Source organism: Triplophysa rosa, linkage group LG10 (genome assembly GCF_024868665.1).
Source record: "Triplophysa rosa linkage group LG10, Trosa_1v2, whole genome shotgun sequence".
Lineage (NCBI taxonomy): Eukaryota > Metazoa > Chordata > Actinopteri > Cypriniformes > Nemacheilidae > Triplophysa > Triplophysa rosa.
Genome location: NC_079899.1, coordinates 1,845,893 through 1,864,500, shown reverse-complemented (window position 1 = coordinate 1,864,500; position 18,608 = coordinate 1,845,893). Strand labels below are relative to the sequence as shown.

Sequence of the window (18,608 nt, the reverse complement as noted above, 5' to 3'; positions counted from 1 at the left end):
TTGTGTACACAACGTTTACTACTGATAGACTTGTAACATGTACAGCTTGAAAGAACTGAGTCACTTTAAATGAACACATCTGCCAAATGCATGCATGTAAATAAAAAACTTCATTTGCAAAAAGATAGCTTGAAAAATCACGTTTTTTACAAGGGGCAATCTTCCCGTCTCTCTCGGAAGTGACTAAAACTGCAATTCACCGACTGGCCGCTAGAGGCTGGCTCCAAAACCGAGCAGAATCTCATTGAGCCCCATGTTAAAATGGCCAGCACAAAAAACGTGTTTACAGCCTGGTACAAAACATTATTTTGGTCTATGTAGGTCATTTTACCCTTCATGACAACTGTGAGGGGGGTGAATTTTTTTATAACTCATCCGTTTAGATTATGTTAAGCCTTAAAATTCTGCATAATTAAGGGCGTGGCCACTTGAGTGACAGGTGTCCATTTAGCTGTCACGTGCACAGCCACTGAACTTGCCATCTCTGCAGTGTTTCTGCTTTTGTTTTATACAGTGTATGGTTTTTTATTGATAATATCTTACGATGACGCGACGCCTCAGCCAACTTTAGGCTTCATTTTTACTCTTCACAAACCTACGGGTGACATCACGGACACTACGTCCATATTTTATACAGTCTATGGTTTTTTATTGTGTTTCCAATTAATCAAAACAAACCAACTGCAGTTTGATATTAAGTAATAACTCAAAAAATACAGCTAACTAACAATAAAAACATAATAAAAAATCTAAAAATGATTTGTTTTTGCAAATGAACTCTTCAAATGTAAACATTGGATTGGACAGGTCACATGCTGATTAATGATTGAAGTGAATTATTCAGTGTGCTCAGAGAATGGATGGATATTGTTGTGTGTAATATTAATGTGACTGAGTTGTGTTCTTCATCCACAGGTCTGTCAATGTACAGTAAAGTGTTTCACACTCAGGGCTCTAACAACAGATGAACCAAACCAAAGATCAACCGTCAGAACACATCTACTGAAAGCATCAGTTCACCTGTTCTCTCTACTCACACACATGATGGGAATTCAACACGCACTCCAGAAATGACTGTGTCTGAGGTTTCATCAATGCTTCTCTACTCTTCATTCTGAGGTCAAAAACTGAGCAGGAGGACTGAAGACTTACAAACAGCCGACACGCAGTCAGAGCTCATAAATGTGACGTTTACATGAACATGAACTCTTTTTTTAAGTGCCTCTTTCAGAAGTTTGTAATGCTGGTTTGGACTAATGAAGTTCAATGTTCAGTTAGCGGTCCGGTAGAGTTTACCTTCATGACAGTTTTCTGTAGCTGCTTGAGTAAACATAAAGTCAGTTTTACTCAGTAATATTTGAGTAATGTTGGGTCCTGGTAACACTTGACAAACATGACACAAAAATCCTCGTGTATAAACACATTTGTTGGTGTTTTGGCTCGTTGTGTTTTCAGGAAGAATGAAACCTTTAATTCTACTCGTTATGGCAAAATGATAACATTTAGTAAAACACTTGGCCAAAATGTGTCTAATCATTGGGCCTTGTTTATGAAATATAAGCAGAATAAATGTAGAATTCTTTCTCTAAACCAATCATAAGCCAATAATAAAACTTTTGCAAAGAAACATTTGTGTACACAGATGTACACGGTTTTGGATAGTTCATAAAATAACTTTGGTTTAGCCGTTGAATTTATTTCCAGCTGCATTCAATTCACACCTGCTCATGTTTCATAAATGAAGCTTATAATGGAAAAGCAATATTTGTGAAGTTGTTATTCAGTTTAGTTTGTTCTTATATTTCTTGTGTTTTTATTATCTGTCCTGAATTTACTTGAATTTCCAATTTTATCAGTGACCAAAAATGAGAAATGGAACTTGATCTTTAAATAACATCGTAAGTACCTTGTCATGTTCACATTTATGCTACCAGTTGTGTGAGTAAAACTGTTGGAAAACATTTCAAGATGTGAATTAGTTACATCTGTGACCTCTGTTTTACCCGAGGAAAATTATTAAAATATATTTTCTTGCATGTTGATTGTGTCAAGTGTCTTTAGCATCTGTTGTTGTTGTAGATTTTCGTCACAAGTCAGAAAAGTACAACAAATGTCAAACGTCACCCACAGCTCTTTTGTCCAAGACTGTTTTAATAAAAAAAGGTGTTTTCAAGAGTAATAGCAGTAATCTAAAGGTATCGCCATACATCATTTTGAACTGAAACGTCAGCTTCATTTGAAGAACTAAAGATTCCTAAAACTTCTGCTGTTTCGCAGAGGTAAACACAACCGAGTCGAAACACGTTGTTCTTTTCAAAATATTTCCAGCATGTTTGTATTAAAATGATCTGTCGTGTTAGACAAACAGTGTCGATTACTGTGATATATACACACACACACACACACACACACACACACACACACTGAAGAGTTCAATCCGGGAAATGCCGTGCACAAACATTTTTTACACAAAAAACTTGTTGTCTGGCTTATCGTAAGTCAGTTAACCGTGAATCCAGCGGCACGGGCAGCGTCTGTCATTCAGAGTTCACAAATGCCCGCGAGATTTGCCAAGAGGCAGTTTGAAATACTGCAAAACAATCAAATAAAATCGTGAAAAAGTCAAAGTAGAAGTCCGAGGGAAGATGTCACAGTCATCCTATAAGGGCAGGGTGTGGATGTAGGTGAGAACGGAGGTATTTTCTTTTCCAGTCCAGTTTCTGCCCTGCGCCCTCGAGCGTCGAACCCGTGCAGGGGTCTCCGGACCCCTCAGCTGCACTTGCAGGATTTGACGATCATGTTGGAGAGCTGCTCCACTTTAGGCGTTCGGCCCACGTAGTAGAGGATGGTCAGGGGCTCCAGGTCCTGCGGGACGCAGCAGGGGGAAGCCGAGGCGTCGGGGTTCAGCGTGTTGTAAAGAGCCAGCAGCTGTGCAGAGAGAGAGAGAGAGTCAGCAGAGCGTCTCAACAACAGTCATTTCATCATTAGCATGTACAAGACACTCACCGAGCTGTGAGAGGTGTCGGCGCTGCGGAGGTACGGGCACGGCCCCGAGCAAAAGTTGGCATTGTAACCTTTTGGCTCGTGAATCCACTTCCATCCCAGATCCTGCCGGAAGTCGATGTAGAGCGGCCGAACGCAGCAGTTCTCCTCATAGTTTCTGTAAAGAAGAAGAAAAGGCTTTCTCATCACTCATCATTTCCACACGTTCATGTTAGACGGCACTGACGTCTCCTGCACTTCTATGTTGGCTCTGTGTGCTCTTATAAACATCTTTTGAGACGCTGAAATTCCACTGTAAGGTGTGTCATTTCTTCCCTCCTGGATCGTGCCCAGGTGTCGAGTGCTAACAGAGAGCCACGAGCTACAGGGTGAAGGCATCTCACGTCTGAAAACCGGGACAAATCTGAACTTGCACAGAGACGCGGAGCCCAACACTTCAACCAGCAGGTGCCAATTAAAGCATTCACTCTTACCCACAAATGTAGTGTGCTGATCTTTCATGGAATGTGGTTTTATACCAGACCAAGTCAATATTTCACCCGTTTTCTCATTTTAGTCATCGAACAATATGCACCCACACGTATAGACCACTGGCTCTACGTAGATGTAGCAGCCGTCAACAAAAAGGAAAAAAGAAATAAATGAAAGTAATTGAGAAAATCCGAGCTGAATGTTTTTTTTCAACACAGAGATGATAATATTATTATGTGCTCACGAGAAGCAGTAGTTGGTGTCCAGAGCGCGTTTGCGTCGTCTAGACGACGGCATCACGTCCAGGCGGTGCGGCGGCAGCATCATCAGGATGAGATGAGGAATCAGCTGGTCCTTCTGTTTCTTCAGCCGATACAAATCCCAGCGGCTCTGCTCGTCATAGTCTCCGTCCATCCCTGAAAATACAGCAGACAGAAACTTCTAACAAACACACCCACACCACACGGCCTTTCAGAAACGATTGATGCGTTTGCCCTTTCATTTACACGACAGTGGTGTTTTGGATGCAAACTTTTGATACCGTTGTTCTCTCGGTGTAGATCATGATAACGATGACATCACGTGTTTTACGTGTTCAGTCTAGAAGCCTCGTGGGACAATCAATCCAACTGGACAACCAATAGTGTTTATGAGTTTATGAAAGCAAAGTGTGGATTTTCTGTAGAAGAATGTGTATGAGGGCGCAGGCGTGAAGTGTTTCTTTACAAAGTGACATCGCCAACTACTGGCCTGGCATGAATAATACAGCGGTTTTGAACGATTGAACAGGCATCATTCCAACAATGTTGTCACCTGTAAACAAAAACCTCTCGCAAAGGAAACCTCTTTGGTGTTTAGAACAGCGCTGTGGTGCTTTGATGCCGTAGAAGAACCTTTCGGTTCCATAGAGAACCTTTAACATCTGAAGAACCTTTCGGTTCCATAGAGAACCTTTAACATCTGAAGAACCTTTCGGTTCCATAGAGAACCTTTAACATCTGAAGAACCTTTCGGTTCCATAGAGAACCTTTAACATCTGAAGAACCTTTCGGTTTCCAAAAAGGTTCTTTGTGGCGAAAAAAGGTTCTTCAGAATATAAAAAAGTAAGAAAGAGATGGTTCTTTGACTGAATGGTTCTTTGTGGAACCAAAATTGGTTGTTGTATGGCATCACTGTGAAGAACCTTTTAAGCACCTTTATTTTTAAGAGGTGAAGCTGTGAGAGTCAGAGGTGTGTGAGAGTACATCAAGTGCTCTCATACAACAGACCTCCAGCTCATCTCTCACGCATCTGCTTCTTCAATCTGTGTGTGATAGTGAAAGCAGCTCAGCTCTCAGGAGAGACGTTGCCATTAGATACGGACACCCCTCTTTCATTGAGGGCCAAGCGTCTGAGTGCCCGCTGCATTCCAGCCAACATTCCCAAAGCCCCAGACACCCCTGAGACCCTCCGAGGTAAAGCGAGATTCCATCCTGCACTCATTGTGAGACGAGTGCTGGATGACCCCTCACGGCCGGTGTAGTGAAGACCAGATTAAAGCAGTGTAATGTAAAGTAACTTTAGTGCTAACGGTAATTCCTTCTCAAGTGAGAAACGTGGAACATTTTCATCTCAACGCTTAGACAGATATTTACATCACATACATTTATTCTTGTTTGACTCACCCTTGAATTTGACGTCCAGGACCTCATTGACGTTCTCGATGATGGCACCGTTGGGGTTGAATGTGTGACACGGGCAGTGGACGCTGATCTCCAAACCGAGGTTTGTCTCTGACCATCACAAAATATACTCTTTTACAGGCAGAATTACAGCTACAAGATTTCACTTTCAAATATTAAAGAGGGGATTTTAATGAGACAATCTCTCGGTATTTTACGAGTTCCGATCACATAAATCGTACAAAAACGTACAATAAAAAAGCGATAATGAAGCATCACCCCTGAACCGAACTATCACTGGAGCTAAAGATGATCATGTGAATTTATCTCAATTGTGCATCTCATCAAATGAATAGTGTGTAAAAAAACAGGCCTCTAGTGTTAACGTTAGCATTAGCATGAATGAATGGATTACAGGAGGTTCTTGTAATGTTGTTGTACATGTTAACATACCTCTGTACATGAGCCACTCGCGTATGGTCTCAGTGACGTCAAAGGAAACCCACTCAGGTGTTCCTTTAGTCAGGACGTTCCTGCCTGCGATGTAGCGCTGCTTAGCAATGTGCTCTTCTTTACGAAGAATCTGACAATCACAGAGCAGAAACACGGCGTTTGACGGTCAGAAACGGTGACGGTTGATGGTGTGGAAAAATATGACAAGACTACAGTTTGTGATCCAGCATAATGCCCGTATGTCAACGCCTGAGAACATCTCACTAACCAATCACATTAAACGCACACATATGAAACAGAAAACGGCTTTATATTAAATAATCATGCCAGCAAACAGCATTAGGCAACATGCGCTCCAATCATTTTCCTAAAGACTAACGATTGCGGATAACTCCAGCATCAACAGTTTGGCCTATAAAGTGGTGTGGGATAAGAGCAGCGAGGACCTAATCTAACATCCGGTGAGACTGTGGCTGGGGCGGTGGGGGTCCATCGAGACCACTTGAGCTGCCTAAGAGCCCCCGGGCCAAACGCTCATTCCACACCCGTCCGATCGCCCTCAGTGACCCCCTCTCTCTCCTGCGTGGCGTCAGTGATGAGAGGTGGTCTGCTGGGCCCCGAGACAAATGACTCCTTGACAGGAAATGCTCCCCTTCCCCCAACACCCTAAAAATACAACAGGCATAGACTCCATATATTATATAACAGGTCCCAGCAGTCCGAGTCTGCGGTTAAAATCATCAGCCTGTGAAAGTCAAGCTTTGGGTTTCTCAGAATGCTTCTTTTGTTCGCTCCAATCGTGCAAATGTTCTTCTGTATAATCCATCAGCACCTGGAATACAGATCAGACCCGCGGAGACCGAGCGGCTGCGTATGAATTCAACGCGGCATCATCATCTCTGTGTGTGTGTGTGTGTGCGCTGTCACGTCACCCAACACTCACCATACTTCCTTCCAGAAGCATCTTCACGTTTGAGAATCAAACATTCCTCAATGAAGTGTTTAAAGCACTGACATGAATCACCAAACACCACAGCAAAACCACAAAACCATGATCTCACAGTCACAGCAGCAATCCACATCATACTGTTTCGCACAGAAAATACACCAAGTTGACTTCCTAAACATTGATGTCAATCTTTGACACGGCTTTACTCAGTCAATCTTAAAAATGTCAAGGTTCAAAAAATGACTAGCTGGGTTTTGACAGGCCGGGTCACAAACAGCTGTGGAAAGAGATCATTCCAAACGTTCACTTAATCATCGTTTCTAGATGTGTTGTGTTGTGTTGTGTTCATTCTTTTAGACTTTTCCTGAATATACGCTGAAATATGACTATTGTATTTATAAAAGTGAATCTGAACTCATTTTCTTTGCAGTATTTGAGATCTGAAAAAATACAGAGCGTCTTTTCTGCCGTTTCTCCAGTTTTCATTTTCTGAAAATAAATGCAAATAGAAACAATATTTTAATTTGAAATGTGGTCGAAATATTGTGAGTAGTTCACAAAATGAAACAAAAACGATCATTTTACCCTAACACATTCCTATAAATAGTAAATGTGCAAATCATTTTGAAATGATTTTATCAGAAGATGAACAGCAGAATCAGTTCTCTGATGTGGAATATTTGCTAGCTTAAAACTACTTTTTGTTTACCGTTTAGTTTTGTAAACAGCACTGATGGGGTGAAGTTTTTGCATTTCATGAATTATGACTCATGTCTCACTAAAATGAAGCTAAAATGTTCCAGCTATTTACATCAACAACAACAACAAAAATATCCAACCTACTGAAGCAGTTGAGCTCTATTTACAGACATTTATACTGTAAGTGTATGTGTTTGAGTAAGATGGAATAAATGGAGTGAGGCTCTCTTTAGGTATATTGTTTACCACGATGTCACACATCACCCAACTGTACATGCAGTGTTCAAAGCTATGAATAAAACGCCAATGTGTGTAAAATCTCTCATCTCTAATGCTCTACTACACACCTGATAGAGCTCGATGCGCTGCTCGTTCCTCTTTGCGTTGGAGTTGGGCACCCGCAGGGCCCGGAATTCAGCACGGAACAGGTTGGTAGCGTTCTTCTCCATGCTGGAGACGTTGAAGAGGAAAACTTTCGACGTTATCCCCTTGGGACAGTAGTGAAGGTCATCTGAGAGTCAAGAGGTCAAGGGTCAATCATTTGATGCTCCTTTCGTAGTTATCATCTATAACATTTATACTTTTCCCTTTATAACGTTAACAACACTAGCAGCACGTGTGAATGTAAAGCTAGATAAGAGGAAGTTCTCAAGAAACCACTGAAACATCATGGCAGTAAAGATTTTGGTTTCGAAAATATAATTCGGTAACACAAAAAAATGATCATAATAAACATGATTCTGTTCTCTACCTGGGACAAAGCCTTATTATAACATAGGAATGAATTATTTATGAGTTTTATGGCTTTTTCTGCTGAAATTCTCATTACCGTAACGCGTCCCAAAGTGACGCGTCCCATTTAAACAGAGAAACATTTACATATTTAGGAAAAAAAACAATTGGATGTTCTACTAGATAATCTCAAATGACAAAAAAATGATTGACAGAATATTTATGTTTAATACAAATGAAGGAATACTGGAAGAAAGAAGTGTTCATGACTGATAATCTCATCCTTCCTAAGAAGGACTGTTTACACACACACACAAATATATTTACATCAAGATTGATTTAATTTGTAGAAACATTCCGCCAGTACTTTTCAAATGACTAACAGGTTAACAGATTACTTTATATTTTTCTAGTCAAAATCTTAATATTCTCTTGTTACGGTGTGTATACAACTTTTTTCAGTCTCATTACCGATACAGGTCGTTTTGCACATTTAAAAAAAGTATTTTTTTCTATTAAAATATACTTAATTAATGTCTTACTATGTTTGATTAATAAAAACTTGCCTAGGAATCATGGCTTCTGTTTTTTTAACATGCTATGGGATTACGGGTTACGGTAATGAGAATATTTAAGGCCATTTTTGTAAAAATGTTTAAAATTTTGTCAGTAAAAGTTTTGAAATGAACGTCATACATTGTTTTTAATGAGTAAAAGGAAATTTGTTGATATGAGTGTTTTTAAGAAAAACATATTTGACATCTTGAAACCAAGATTTCGTGACAATCACCCAAGCAACAAGTCAAAAACTTGAAATAGAAGCCAATCGTATACTGTAGTCCAGCACAGCAAACTCAAACAAACATACTCATGCCAACTCAACTCAACTCAACTCCGCTTCTGATAAATTTAGATCACAAATGTCACAGGAAGGGCAATTTACTTAATAGCACAAGCATTTCACAGGTTTGAAACGATACAACCAAAGACATGTTGTTTAAAATGAAGATGAAAAGTACTCAGACACGTCCAACGTTACAGATGAACTGCACCTGACATCCACTAAAACACCTTGAGAGCAGCTGCTTGCAGCCAGAGATGTTCTAGCATCATATGTCTTCATATGACACGGTCTTTATTTTATTATCTGGTATATAACTGATGCTAACGTTACTTTGTTCACCTTTTCTGTTTGAAACGGTCCTGTGCAGAAGTCTTGTGTTGGATTTGTCCTGTAGGGCACATTGACAACAGACCACAATCCATTAGCCATCCACCACATTCCTGACTGGCTGTTTGGCGAGTCTGATGGGGAATATTTATGTAATACGAACAGATTATGCCAGCTGGGCTGTTGCAGTATAAATCACGCCAGACGCGCGCCACGCATACCTCCTGCAAACCGCACGCTTATGCAACACATGTCTCGGCCTTCTCAAAATCTATTAAATACATCTGCAGCAACTGAAAAGGTATTCAAGTATTGGTAATATTGCATATACTGTGGGTAACAGAATATTTTAGAATATCTTTTCTTGGAAGATAATCAGACAGTAATTTGTTTTTTAACCAAAGAAGCATTAACGCGTTCACCCTTTAAGGACCGTTCACCGCAAGAACGAGAACTGTGAAGATTACTACAACTTCACAAGCATCCATACCAACAAATGATCACGTTTATTCTAAGATCGCACGCTGAAGTTGCACATGTACAATGGAAGGATTTTGATTGGTTGTCAAGTTTTAGTGTTCATTGCAGGCAAAAAAGAAATCACGTGATCCCAACAATATTGTTTTCTCTGTTCTTGCTATACCACTTGTTATGATGATGTGGACTCCAGTACAGCGGATTTTTAAAACTTTATAGTCTTGATGTGAACAGGCCTTTATTCTGAATCCTCAGGTTGACAGACCATCACACTCCATCCTGTAAAACATTTTCAAAATGTTCCTAGATAAAATTGACATTGACACGATTCCCTGATTCTCCTTCACTGATTCTGAATTGATACACAAAAATGTCTTACACAATACACATGCTGACTTGACATTTGAACCCATTATGGTTTCAAGTAGATCACAATATTTCTGTGACTCCAAGGTGACTATTTATGTATTTTCCATAAATGGACAAACATTGACAGAATTCAAAATGATGTCCGTGGTTTTGACAAATAAATAACAAACGACAAACCGGACTTCTGAGAAAGAAAGAACGATATCATGCTGTAGCATCACTTCAAGTGATAAACTCATCCAAGATGACAGTGTAGTGTTCCTCATCAGTCACTCAATCAAGTTGGGTTAAGCGAGGCTAGATTTGTGAAGAAAGCCAGAGAGTGATTTGTAATGTCCACGTGTCTCCTCTGTGAAGGTGGAAAGCCCCACTCAGACAGATTTGAAAGTCTAATCAAGCCTCTGCTTTCCTTCTGAATGATGTCATTTTTCCTACCGCCGCATGTTCAGAGGTGGATTTCACATTATGCTCAGACTCTTGTGTGGAGCGCATTTGTTCTAAACTCAAAGATTCAGGTGTAGGTCAGATGCTAACAGGGTGACATCACAGTGCCTGAAAACCCTTTAGACAGAACATCCCATCTCATTATCATCAGCACCTTTCTCATGTCTTACAGCATCTTACGGTCATGTTGTGGTGTGACTCCATCACACTGGTATGCTGGTATCCACACTCATGTTGTGAGTAAAAAAAACATGCATCGACTGAAGGTGTATTTTCAGTTGAAACGCAAGAGTTCAGACACTAACATCCGTGTCCGTGTGTCCTGTGTCTGAGATGTTCTTCCTCGCAGAGGTGACACTATCCAGACGTTCCTGAGAAAGTCCTCAGAGGGATCTGGAAGCATCACTGATGATGTCACAGGAAGAACCTCAAATCTCAAAACAGGACTAAGAGTGCAAAACAATGACTTACACCGTGTCTACACCGGATGTGACAACACAACAAACGGCTTGTTCTAAATGGTTTTGTTGGTGCTTATCTCACATATGCGCTAGAGAGAGAAGCACAAGACACAATCTGTGTCTCCAAGTGGTTTACAAAGCTTCTTAGTTTCCTTCACAGTCGCCGTTAAAACAGCAAACTCAATTTCGTCGACTAAAACTAAAATAATGGGGATGACTAAAATACGACTAAAACGAAATTGTATTTTAGTCTAGACTAAAGACTATGACTAAACCTAAATCAAAATTTGCTGTCAAAATTGACACTGATCTTAATTCTAATTTCATGTTAAATTGCACATTTTTCAGTGACAAACCTGAGGTACAGAAGGTTCAGTTAAGCCTTAAAATGTTCAAATTCTTTATTAAAGGGGTCATATGGTGCGAACAGGTGTTTTTCTGTGTCTTTGGTGTGTTATAAGTCGCTCATGCATGTATTAGACACGTATGATTGCAGAAATGAAAGTGTGGGAACAAAAGAGTCATTCTATGTAAAAGTGAATGCTCACCCAGACCTGCCTGAAACACCTCGTGTAGCCACACCCCCACAAATCTACATCAGTTGGTGGTCTGATTTGACTAAGACCACCCAAATGTAGACACAAGTAAGGTGGGCGTACCTGTCAGTACAATTGAAGAGGAACCTGATGTTCCAAATATGGTCAGAGGCGTTACATTTCCCTCACACGCTTGCAGTATTCCACCAATCACTACGCACTGGTGAATTGGCCAATCACAGCACACCTCGCTTTTCAGAGCCATGAGCTTTGTTAAACATCTGTGTGTTTCAGAGAGGCGGAGCAAAGAGGAGATACAAACATGCACGGTGTGTGGAAAATACAGCGTTTTGAACCTTAAATCCTAACACATTACATTACATCTAAAACAAACCATAATATTCCTTTTAGCCGTGTCATATGACCCCTTTAAGTTGTATGTGCAACAAAAAAAGTTACTGAAATTGTTAATATTTTGAAATTATTTTATGTTTTTTTTATTTAAGTTTTATTTTTTAATTTCGTTCACAATATCGAGATGCGTATCGTATCGTGAACCCAGCATGGAGATATGTACCGAATCGTGAGCCGAGCGTATCATTACACCCCTAATGGGTTCTAATGCGTTCTATTGTCTTTTGTCGTGATGCGTCCGGTGTACAAACGGTGTTACTGAAACCTTGTTCCGTTTCTACCAAACAATTCTTCAATTTTTATTAATACACTCTTTAAAATAAAGGTGCTCAACAATGCCCTTGAAGACCCATTTGTGGCTGTATGGTTTTCATCCACAGAACGTTTATATTGAAAAGGTTACTTGTATTGGAAAAACAAGGTTCTATAGACTATAAAAGGTAAGAAAGAAATGACTCGTTTAAGAACCTTTGCTCTAAAAGGAGAATCAGACATGGTTTCATTCCTCTCAGAATCATTATTTTAAGAGTATAGTTTATAATCACTGTGAACTTTTTATTGTGTCTCTTTCATTTTTTCGGAGTTTACATTCCTATCAATTTTAAAATAAAAAAATCAACTTTGTCCTTTTCACAAACGCATAAAATTGTTTTCTATGAACTTTCGACTTGCTATATTTGTGTACAGTTTGTAAAACATTATAACACAGAAGTAGCATCTATAATACATTCAATGTGTTTTCAAAAAAAAAACTTTGTACCATTAAGTTATAATGGAAAGAGGTGACAGGGAGCAGATGTCTGCTAGGACAACAGATCAGAAATGAGAACAATTGTTTTTATTTGTATACATTTAAAGGTTCAATGACTGTGAGCTATTCTGTTCTGCTGTAGTTCTGTTCTGTGTTCTACATCACAGCCAGGTCATCAGCGTAACATGTCATTACTGTCACTCACTACAAAAACACTCATGTGAAGGCTGATCAAGGCCATCATCAAATCATTGTTACAGGACATCGTAATGAAAAGCCGCCTCTAAAACGCCGCTAACTGAAGAATCACCACACACACATTACAGGAACTGAATGGTGCAGAATAGAATAGTCACCCAGAAATATACAAACATCACAGTAAATAAACACAGATCAAATTTTAAATCTCAGATTTTAAAAAGCTGAGAAGACCGAGAAACCCGATGCAAATCTCAGCTACAACAAGATAAAATGGAGACCAGCGTTTACGACACGCCTGCGTCATCGGCCGGAAAAACATTTGCATTCGCGAGATGACGGAAGCTAGACATCAACGTTAATAGCGCTGTCAATATGGATATTTCTCTTAAACAAACGCATCGAATGGCTTCAGAAGACCTTTGTTAAGACCACGGAGCCGTGTCGAGCAGTTCTTTGATCTATGGATGCACTTTTTGGAGCTTCAAAAAGTCAACACCCGTTCACTCCCATTCTACCTTTTGGAAGCAAAATGATACGTGGTATTATAACTCCGACTGGATTATTCTTCAAGAAGAAAACCATATTCAGTTAAGATGCCTTGAGGGTGAGTAAAACATGGGGAAATTTGGATTTGGTAGAAGTATCCCTTTAAGTTTCCTTATGACAGAAGAAAAAACCCTGAGTAACTTAACATCTGTAGACTTTCAGAAATGCCAAAGACTGCTACGATCTGCAATCAAACATCAGGGATTTCACTGTTATGAACTCAAACGTTTCTCATCAACCCCCCCCCCAAAAAACATTTATGCATTTGGCAGCTCCAGAGAACTCCGAAGCCATCCTTTTCATCTCCGTGCGTATAGTGTACCGTCCAAATCAAAGGAAAGTGTTTTCTTCCAGGTCCTGTGCCAAATGGCAAGTAGAATGTGAAATGAGGTCATGTGGTAAATATTTTGGGGGTGGGTCGTGACCCGTGTTAAGTGACTGTTTGACAGAGTGACTACTGTGAGCGCAGCAGAACTCTGGAAGACCTCAACACGGCCAGATGAGATAATGCAGATCTCCATGCCTCACGTGACCACGAAACCAGAGACCAGAAGAGAGGAAAAAACCTGTGCTTGTGTGCGTTTCGGCCAGCAAACGTGCTCTCGGTTTTGCTTGGTAATGACATCATCTCACTAACACACGTATTAGTGCTGTCCGCGGCGGTGATCCATGTCCCTCTCTCTCGGGCTGATACAGACACCATTAACCAACAAATACCGTTCAGCGTCTTCAACTGTACCCTCCTGAACAAAGAACATTTCGTGGAAAAGTACGAGGTGGTTTACAGAGGTCTCTTCTTCATAAGCCCAAAACAGTGAGGGAAACAGGTGCTGTGCAGAATCTCACATGGATGGACAGAATCTCGCACGATTACAGGCTAAACAAGACTGGAATGTGAAAAATACTTTGCATTAAAGTCACTGAGACAATTAAATCTCAACAGCACTGAACGTTGGAAGTATCTGATCTGATGAGAAATGAGCGAGAAAAGCTGGAGCCGCTGGTGTCCACGACACGTCTTGACCGCTGCTTCAAAGAGAAAACGTGCAGAAAAGCACAAATGATTCCACATGCTGCAAACGCATGAAAAAGCCATTAGCTGACGTGAACGGAACGTGAACATACATTATCAACCATCACGTTCTCCCGTGCTGGATTTACTGAAAACCACATAATGGAAAGAGATTCCGCTGCCAATCCACAGCGGAGCGTGTGTGCTGAAACACTTGTGATTGCTCTGTGGGATCAAGAATCTGATAGCACTGATGATTTAAAAATAACACACGTCAGGACGGCAAAACCGAGTGACGCTCAACAGAGTCCACACAAACGCCCGAGATCATAGTGAGAATATTTTAACTTTTAACCTCTCCACAAATTCAAGGAAAAGATTTATGCCAAAAAGAAAATCTTGCTTCAAAAGGATGCTTAAAATGAACATAAACATTTTGCATTCCATAGTCAAATGTAATCGTGGATGTTAAAACAAGCATTGCCATCTGAATATAAATGATAATTCGGTTTTATTATTACGCAATTATACAAATGCGCACCAAGTGTAGAAAAATAAAAAAATGAGATTTTGAGAATAAAAAATGTTTCTGAAATAATCTCAGGCCTCCCAGGAAAATAAAGTATTTTGAGAATAATCTTTAAAAAAATTGTAGCACTTTGATAGTTCAAGCATTAGAGAATAATGCCATGAGAATCAGGTTGTAAATTGTGTGATTCATGTGAAAAAAGTAAAGGGCTTATTATGACAGTATTCTTACATTATCTCACCATTACACTTGGTGTCAATTTTTATTTTTAACAAAGCATTAAACACCTGTCTGTCACTTTAAAGGAACAGTTATGAATGACTCACTCTCTAGTCGTTCCAAAACTTTATAAATGTCTTTGTTGTGATGAACACAGAGAAAGATATTTGGAAGAATGCTTGTAACCGAACAGTTCGTGGACCCCATTGACTACCCTAGTAGGAAAAATTACTTCATAAATTTCTTTGTTCTGTTTGAAGAATGTAGGAAAGCAAACGGTTCTTTACACAGATTTAGAACAACCCCAGGGTGAGTAAATGACAGAAATTTTCATTTTGGATGAACTGTCAAGACAAATTGGGAAGGTGCCAACACACGTACAGTATTGTACAGTACATCTTGTGTGATGTGTGACACAGACCCAATGTTGGTTTGCCACCTAATGTCTGATGTCAGCAAAACCAACGTTCTGATGCTAAAACCAACTGAGAACCACTGCAAGCTTTTAAGGTTTCTTCAGTACCCCTATCTTAAGGGGAAAGATTTAAGGGCACGTGAAATGTGTAATGAGGACGTTCCTAAAGAACAAAACAAAAGCTTCTTCAAAAGGGTATCCAACAGTTCTCTAGAAGGTTCTATCAGCGTAGCATTTGAGGAACGTCACAAACAGTATCAAGTGATAAAGTCAATGAGGTTTTCATTTAGAATGTCTTGACGCGGAAACGCAGTCACTGGAAAAATCCTGACTGATCTAATTTCTAATGGACGGACTGCAGTGTCTCCTCTCACCGCTGGACAACAGAAGACTAAACCTAGAAAGACATTCACACAACTCGCCATGTCCTCAAATAATCTGGGGCCCATCTCTCTCAACTTGGCCTGAAACCAGGGACGCATGGAAAACTGGTGGAAATTCTTCTGCATTGACCCTCAGATGATCGAAAAAAAGACCAAACTAATCATGTCAAATCATTTTCAGATGCCAAGTTATTGCGCCGTTTATTAACAGGAGTGAATCAACATGTGTTCTTGAGTATATTTCCCAGTGGACTGTGAATAGTAGAGAGGTGTAACTTGAGTCGGCCCAACGGCAGCGCTTATAAAAGACTGCGCTGGTATTTTCTGCTGGTAACACAGGAGCTCTTTATAGTAACACCTGACAGATGATTCATTCAACTACATTAAAACGCTCATCAAACTTTGATTCATCTTTAAATATTACACACATATAGCCTATACTGTCCAGGCTGCGTCTAATTGGCTAATAAACAAAAGCGGTCATTTCAGTCCATTCAGACTAGGAAATATTGTCCATAGAGTTCCTTAAGTGTATGTACAGTGTAGTTACACACACACACACACACACACGCACACACACATACAGGCATATGTGGTTTCTGAGGTCAATGTGACTTTTTGGTGGTTTACGGGGACACACCTTTCCCTCCATCCAATCAAGGTAAAAATAATGTTAAAAAATTTTATTTGATCTACAGAAGACTAACACAACTTCAAAAACATTATTTCACTTTCGCAACATACTTATATTAAATATGTGACATTTCACAGGCTTATGGGGACGAGCCACATTGTGGTTTCCGGGGACAACAGGNTTAATTGCATGTTAAAGTTGACAACCGTAATATACATATACATATATACTATATATATATATATGAAGAATTTGGTTCCAAAATGAGATAACTCCATTTTTTAAAAATTTCAAAAATCATGTTTTTTATTATGTTATCATGTTTTTATTGCGTTAGTTATCTGTATTTTGTGTTACTATGGCTTATCAAAACAAACCAACAGCAGTTTGATTGATATTAATTGGAATGCACAATAAAAAACATGATTTTTATCTCATTTTGGAACCAAACTCATATATATATATATATATACACACACATACATATAGTATAGTATAGCATAGTATAGTATATATATAGAGAGAGAGAGAGAGAGAGAGAGAGAGAGAGAGAGTAATTATACTCAAGTATAGAATACTATAGTAGCCTATTATTAGTAAATAAAAAAACTCTCTTTACCAGTTTATTTTAGTAATACTATAGTATTATGTCATGTGTGATAAGATTCCTTCAAAATATCTGAATCAAGTGCTCGTATGGAATTACCTGTATTTTCGCTGAATGTCATGAGCGGTTATATGTTTTTATTTTAACGTCGCCATAAGTGAAATATAACGTGTCGCTGTCAGCAGAGAGTCGGTTTATGATTGTTCAGATGTGCTGATGCGTGGTCACGGGATGACTTACTGTTTTCAGGTGAGCTCTGGATCATGTTGATCTTGTGTATCTCTTTGGCGTAGTACTCCGTGTCAGTGTTGTCCTGTCCGCAGCTCTGCTGTCGGTCTCGCCCTACCTCCTCCAGCAGCTCCCGCGTGCTGTTATACAGGGCCAGCACTTGATAGGGCACCTGACTAGGGCCCAGGGTCTGAGGCGGGCTGGTCAGTCTCAGTTTGCTGAGGATCTGACCCCTGATGGCCTCCACCCGCTTCTTCTTGATGTTCTCGATGTCCACCGTGGTGCAGGTCGACAGAGAGAAGCTCAGGGTTAAATTGTTTAAAAGAAAGAAAAACAGCAGTCCTCTGGTCGGATGCATGATGTCAATACAGTAAACTGTCAGTTAAAAGAGCTTTAGATGGGTGTTTTCCAGGTTGTCCTCTGGAATTCAAGTGCTGAGGCGCTTTGCTCCACAAAAGTCCATACCGTAAACTTATTGCACACAAACATCCCACAATAATCCCATGACATCCTCAGAACGGCATACCTCTGAAACACATGAAATGTTTACAGTCACGTTGTCCAAACTGCATTTTCCCTGAAGCGACTTATTGCAGACTTACTTTCCTGTCAGATGTGCACACTCGCGCTACCTCTGCGCGCGCTCACTCTAGACTGACAGGACTGTTATTTCGCTCGCGCTGCCTTTTATTATCAGAGCGCTGGGTGACGCGTCGGGTGGGCGGGGCAAACCTCGCTGCGACTTTCCCATTCATGCTATTACTTTATATAATAACGCGAATCAGAGAATGTAATTGCACGTTACGTAACGCACACCAATGGAAACGAATGGAATGTTTTAGAAATGAGATTGTAATCCTGATTGTCTAAACGCCAAATTTCCTTCTCGCACACTCGCACCACACTCGCACAAAGTCTTGTGCGCCCCCTACCGGACTCTTAAATCTGACATATTTACATGATCGTTGACGTCTTGGTGTTTTTTTATTGATTATTTTTGACTACGGGCTTAAATGGTTAATGATAGTCTGTTTGTAGTTCAGTCTATGCATAACGTCATCCTGAAATGATGTGTGTACACTCAATGGTGTGTCCAACGACATGCAAAACTCATTTGTGTTGTAGTAATAATTGTGGAAAGTTATTAGATTTTTCATGTCATTATCATGATCTCACACGACCCTTTTGACCTTTATTTGACTTCTAGATAGTATTATACCCATATGAAGTTGTCTACTGCGGC

The 18,608-nt window shown here is 40.0% G+C and overlaps 2 protein-coding genes across 4 annotated transcripts in view; one reads left to right on the top strand and one right to left on the bottom strand.

Moving 5' to 3' along the window:
* ttll5 (tubulin tyrosine ligase-like family, member 5) overlaps window positions 1–2,048 on the top strand; it is a 54,783-nt gene extending 52,735 nt beyond the window's left edge. The window contains exon 31 of one of the 3 annotated variants that reach the window (XM_057343545.1): window positions 916–2,048. In XM_057343545.1, coding sequence (XP_057199528.1) covers window positions 916–968 — 53 coding nt within the window. In that variant the 3' untranslated portion in view covers window positions 969–2,048. The remainder of the gene's footprint in view (window positions 1–915) is intronic. The other 2 variants (XM_057343544.1, XM_057343546.1) reach the window with 2 other exon arrangements.
* An 85-nt stretch (window positions 2,049–2,133) lies between these two features.
* Window positions 2,134–18,035, bottom strand: tgfb3 (transforming growth factor, beta 3). The gene is made up of 7 exons (XM_057343574.1): window positions 17,378–18,035; window positions 7,584–7,747; window positions 5,589–5,718; window positions 5,139–5,246; window positions 3,719–3,890; window positions 3,007–3,160; window positions 2,134–2,928 (listed from the first exon to the last, which is right to left on the bottom strand). Exons 1-7 carry the CDS (start codon window positions 17,721–17,723, stop codon window positions 2,770–2,772), a joined length of 1,233 nt encoding a protein of 410 aa, XP_057199557.1. The 5' UTR covers window positions 17,724–18,035; the 3' UTR covers window positions 2,134–2,769.
* Window positions 18,036–18,608: the final 573 nt, after the last annotated feature.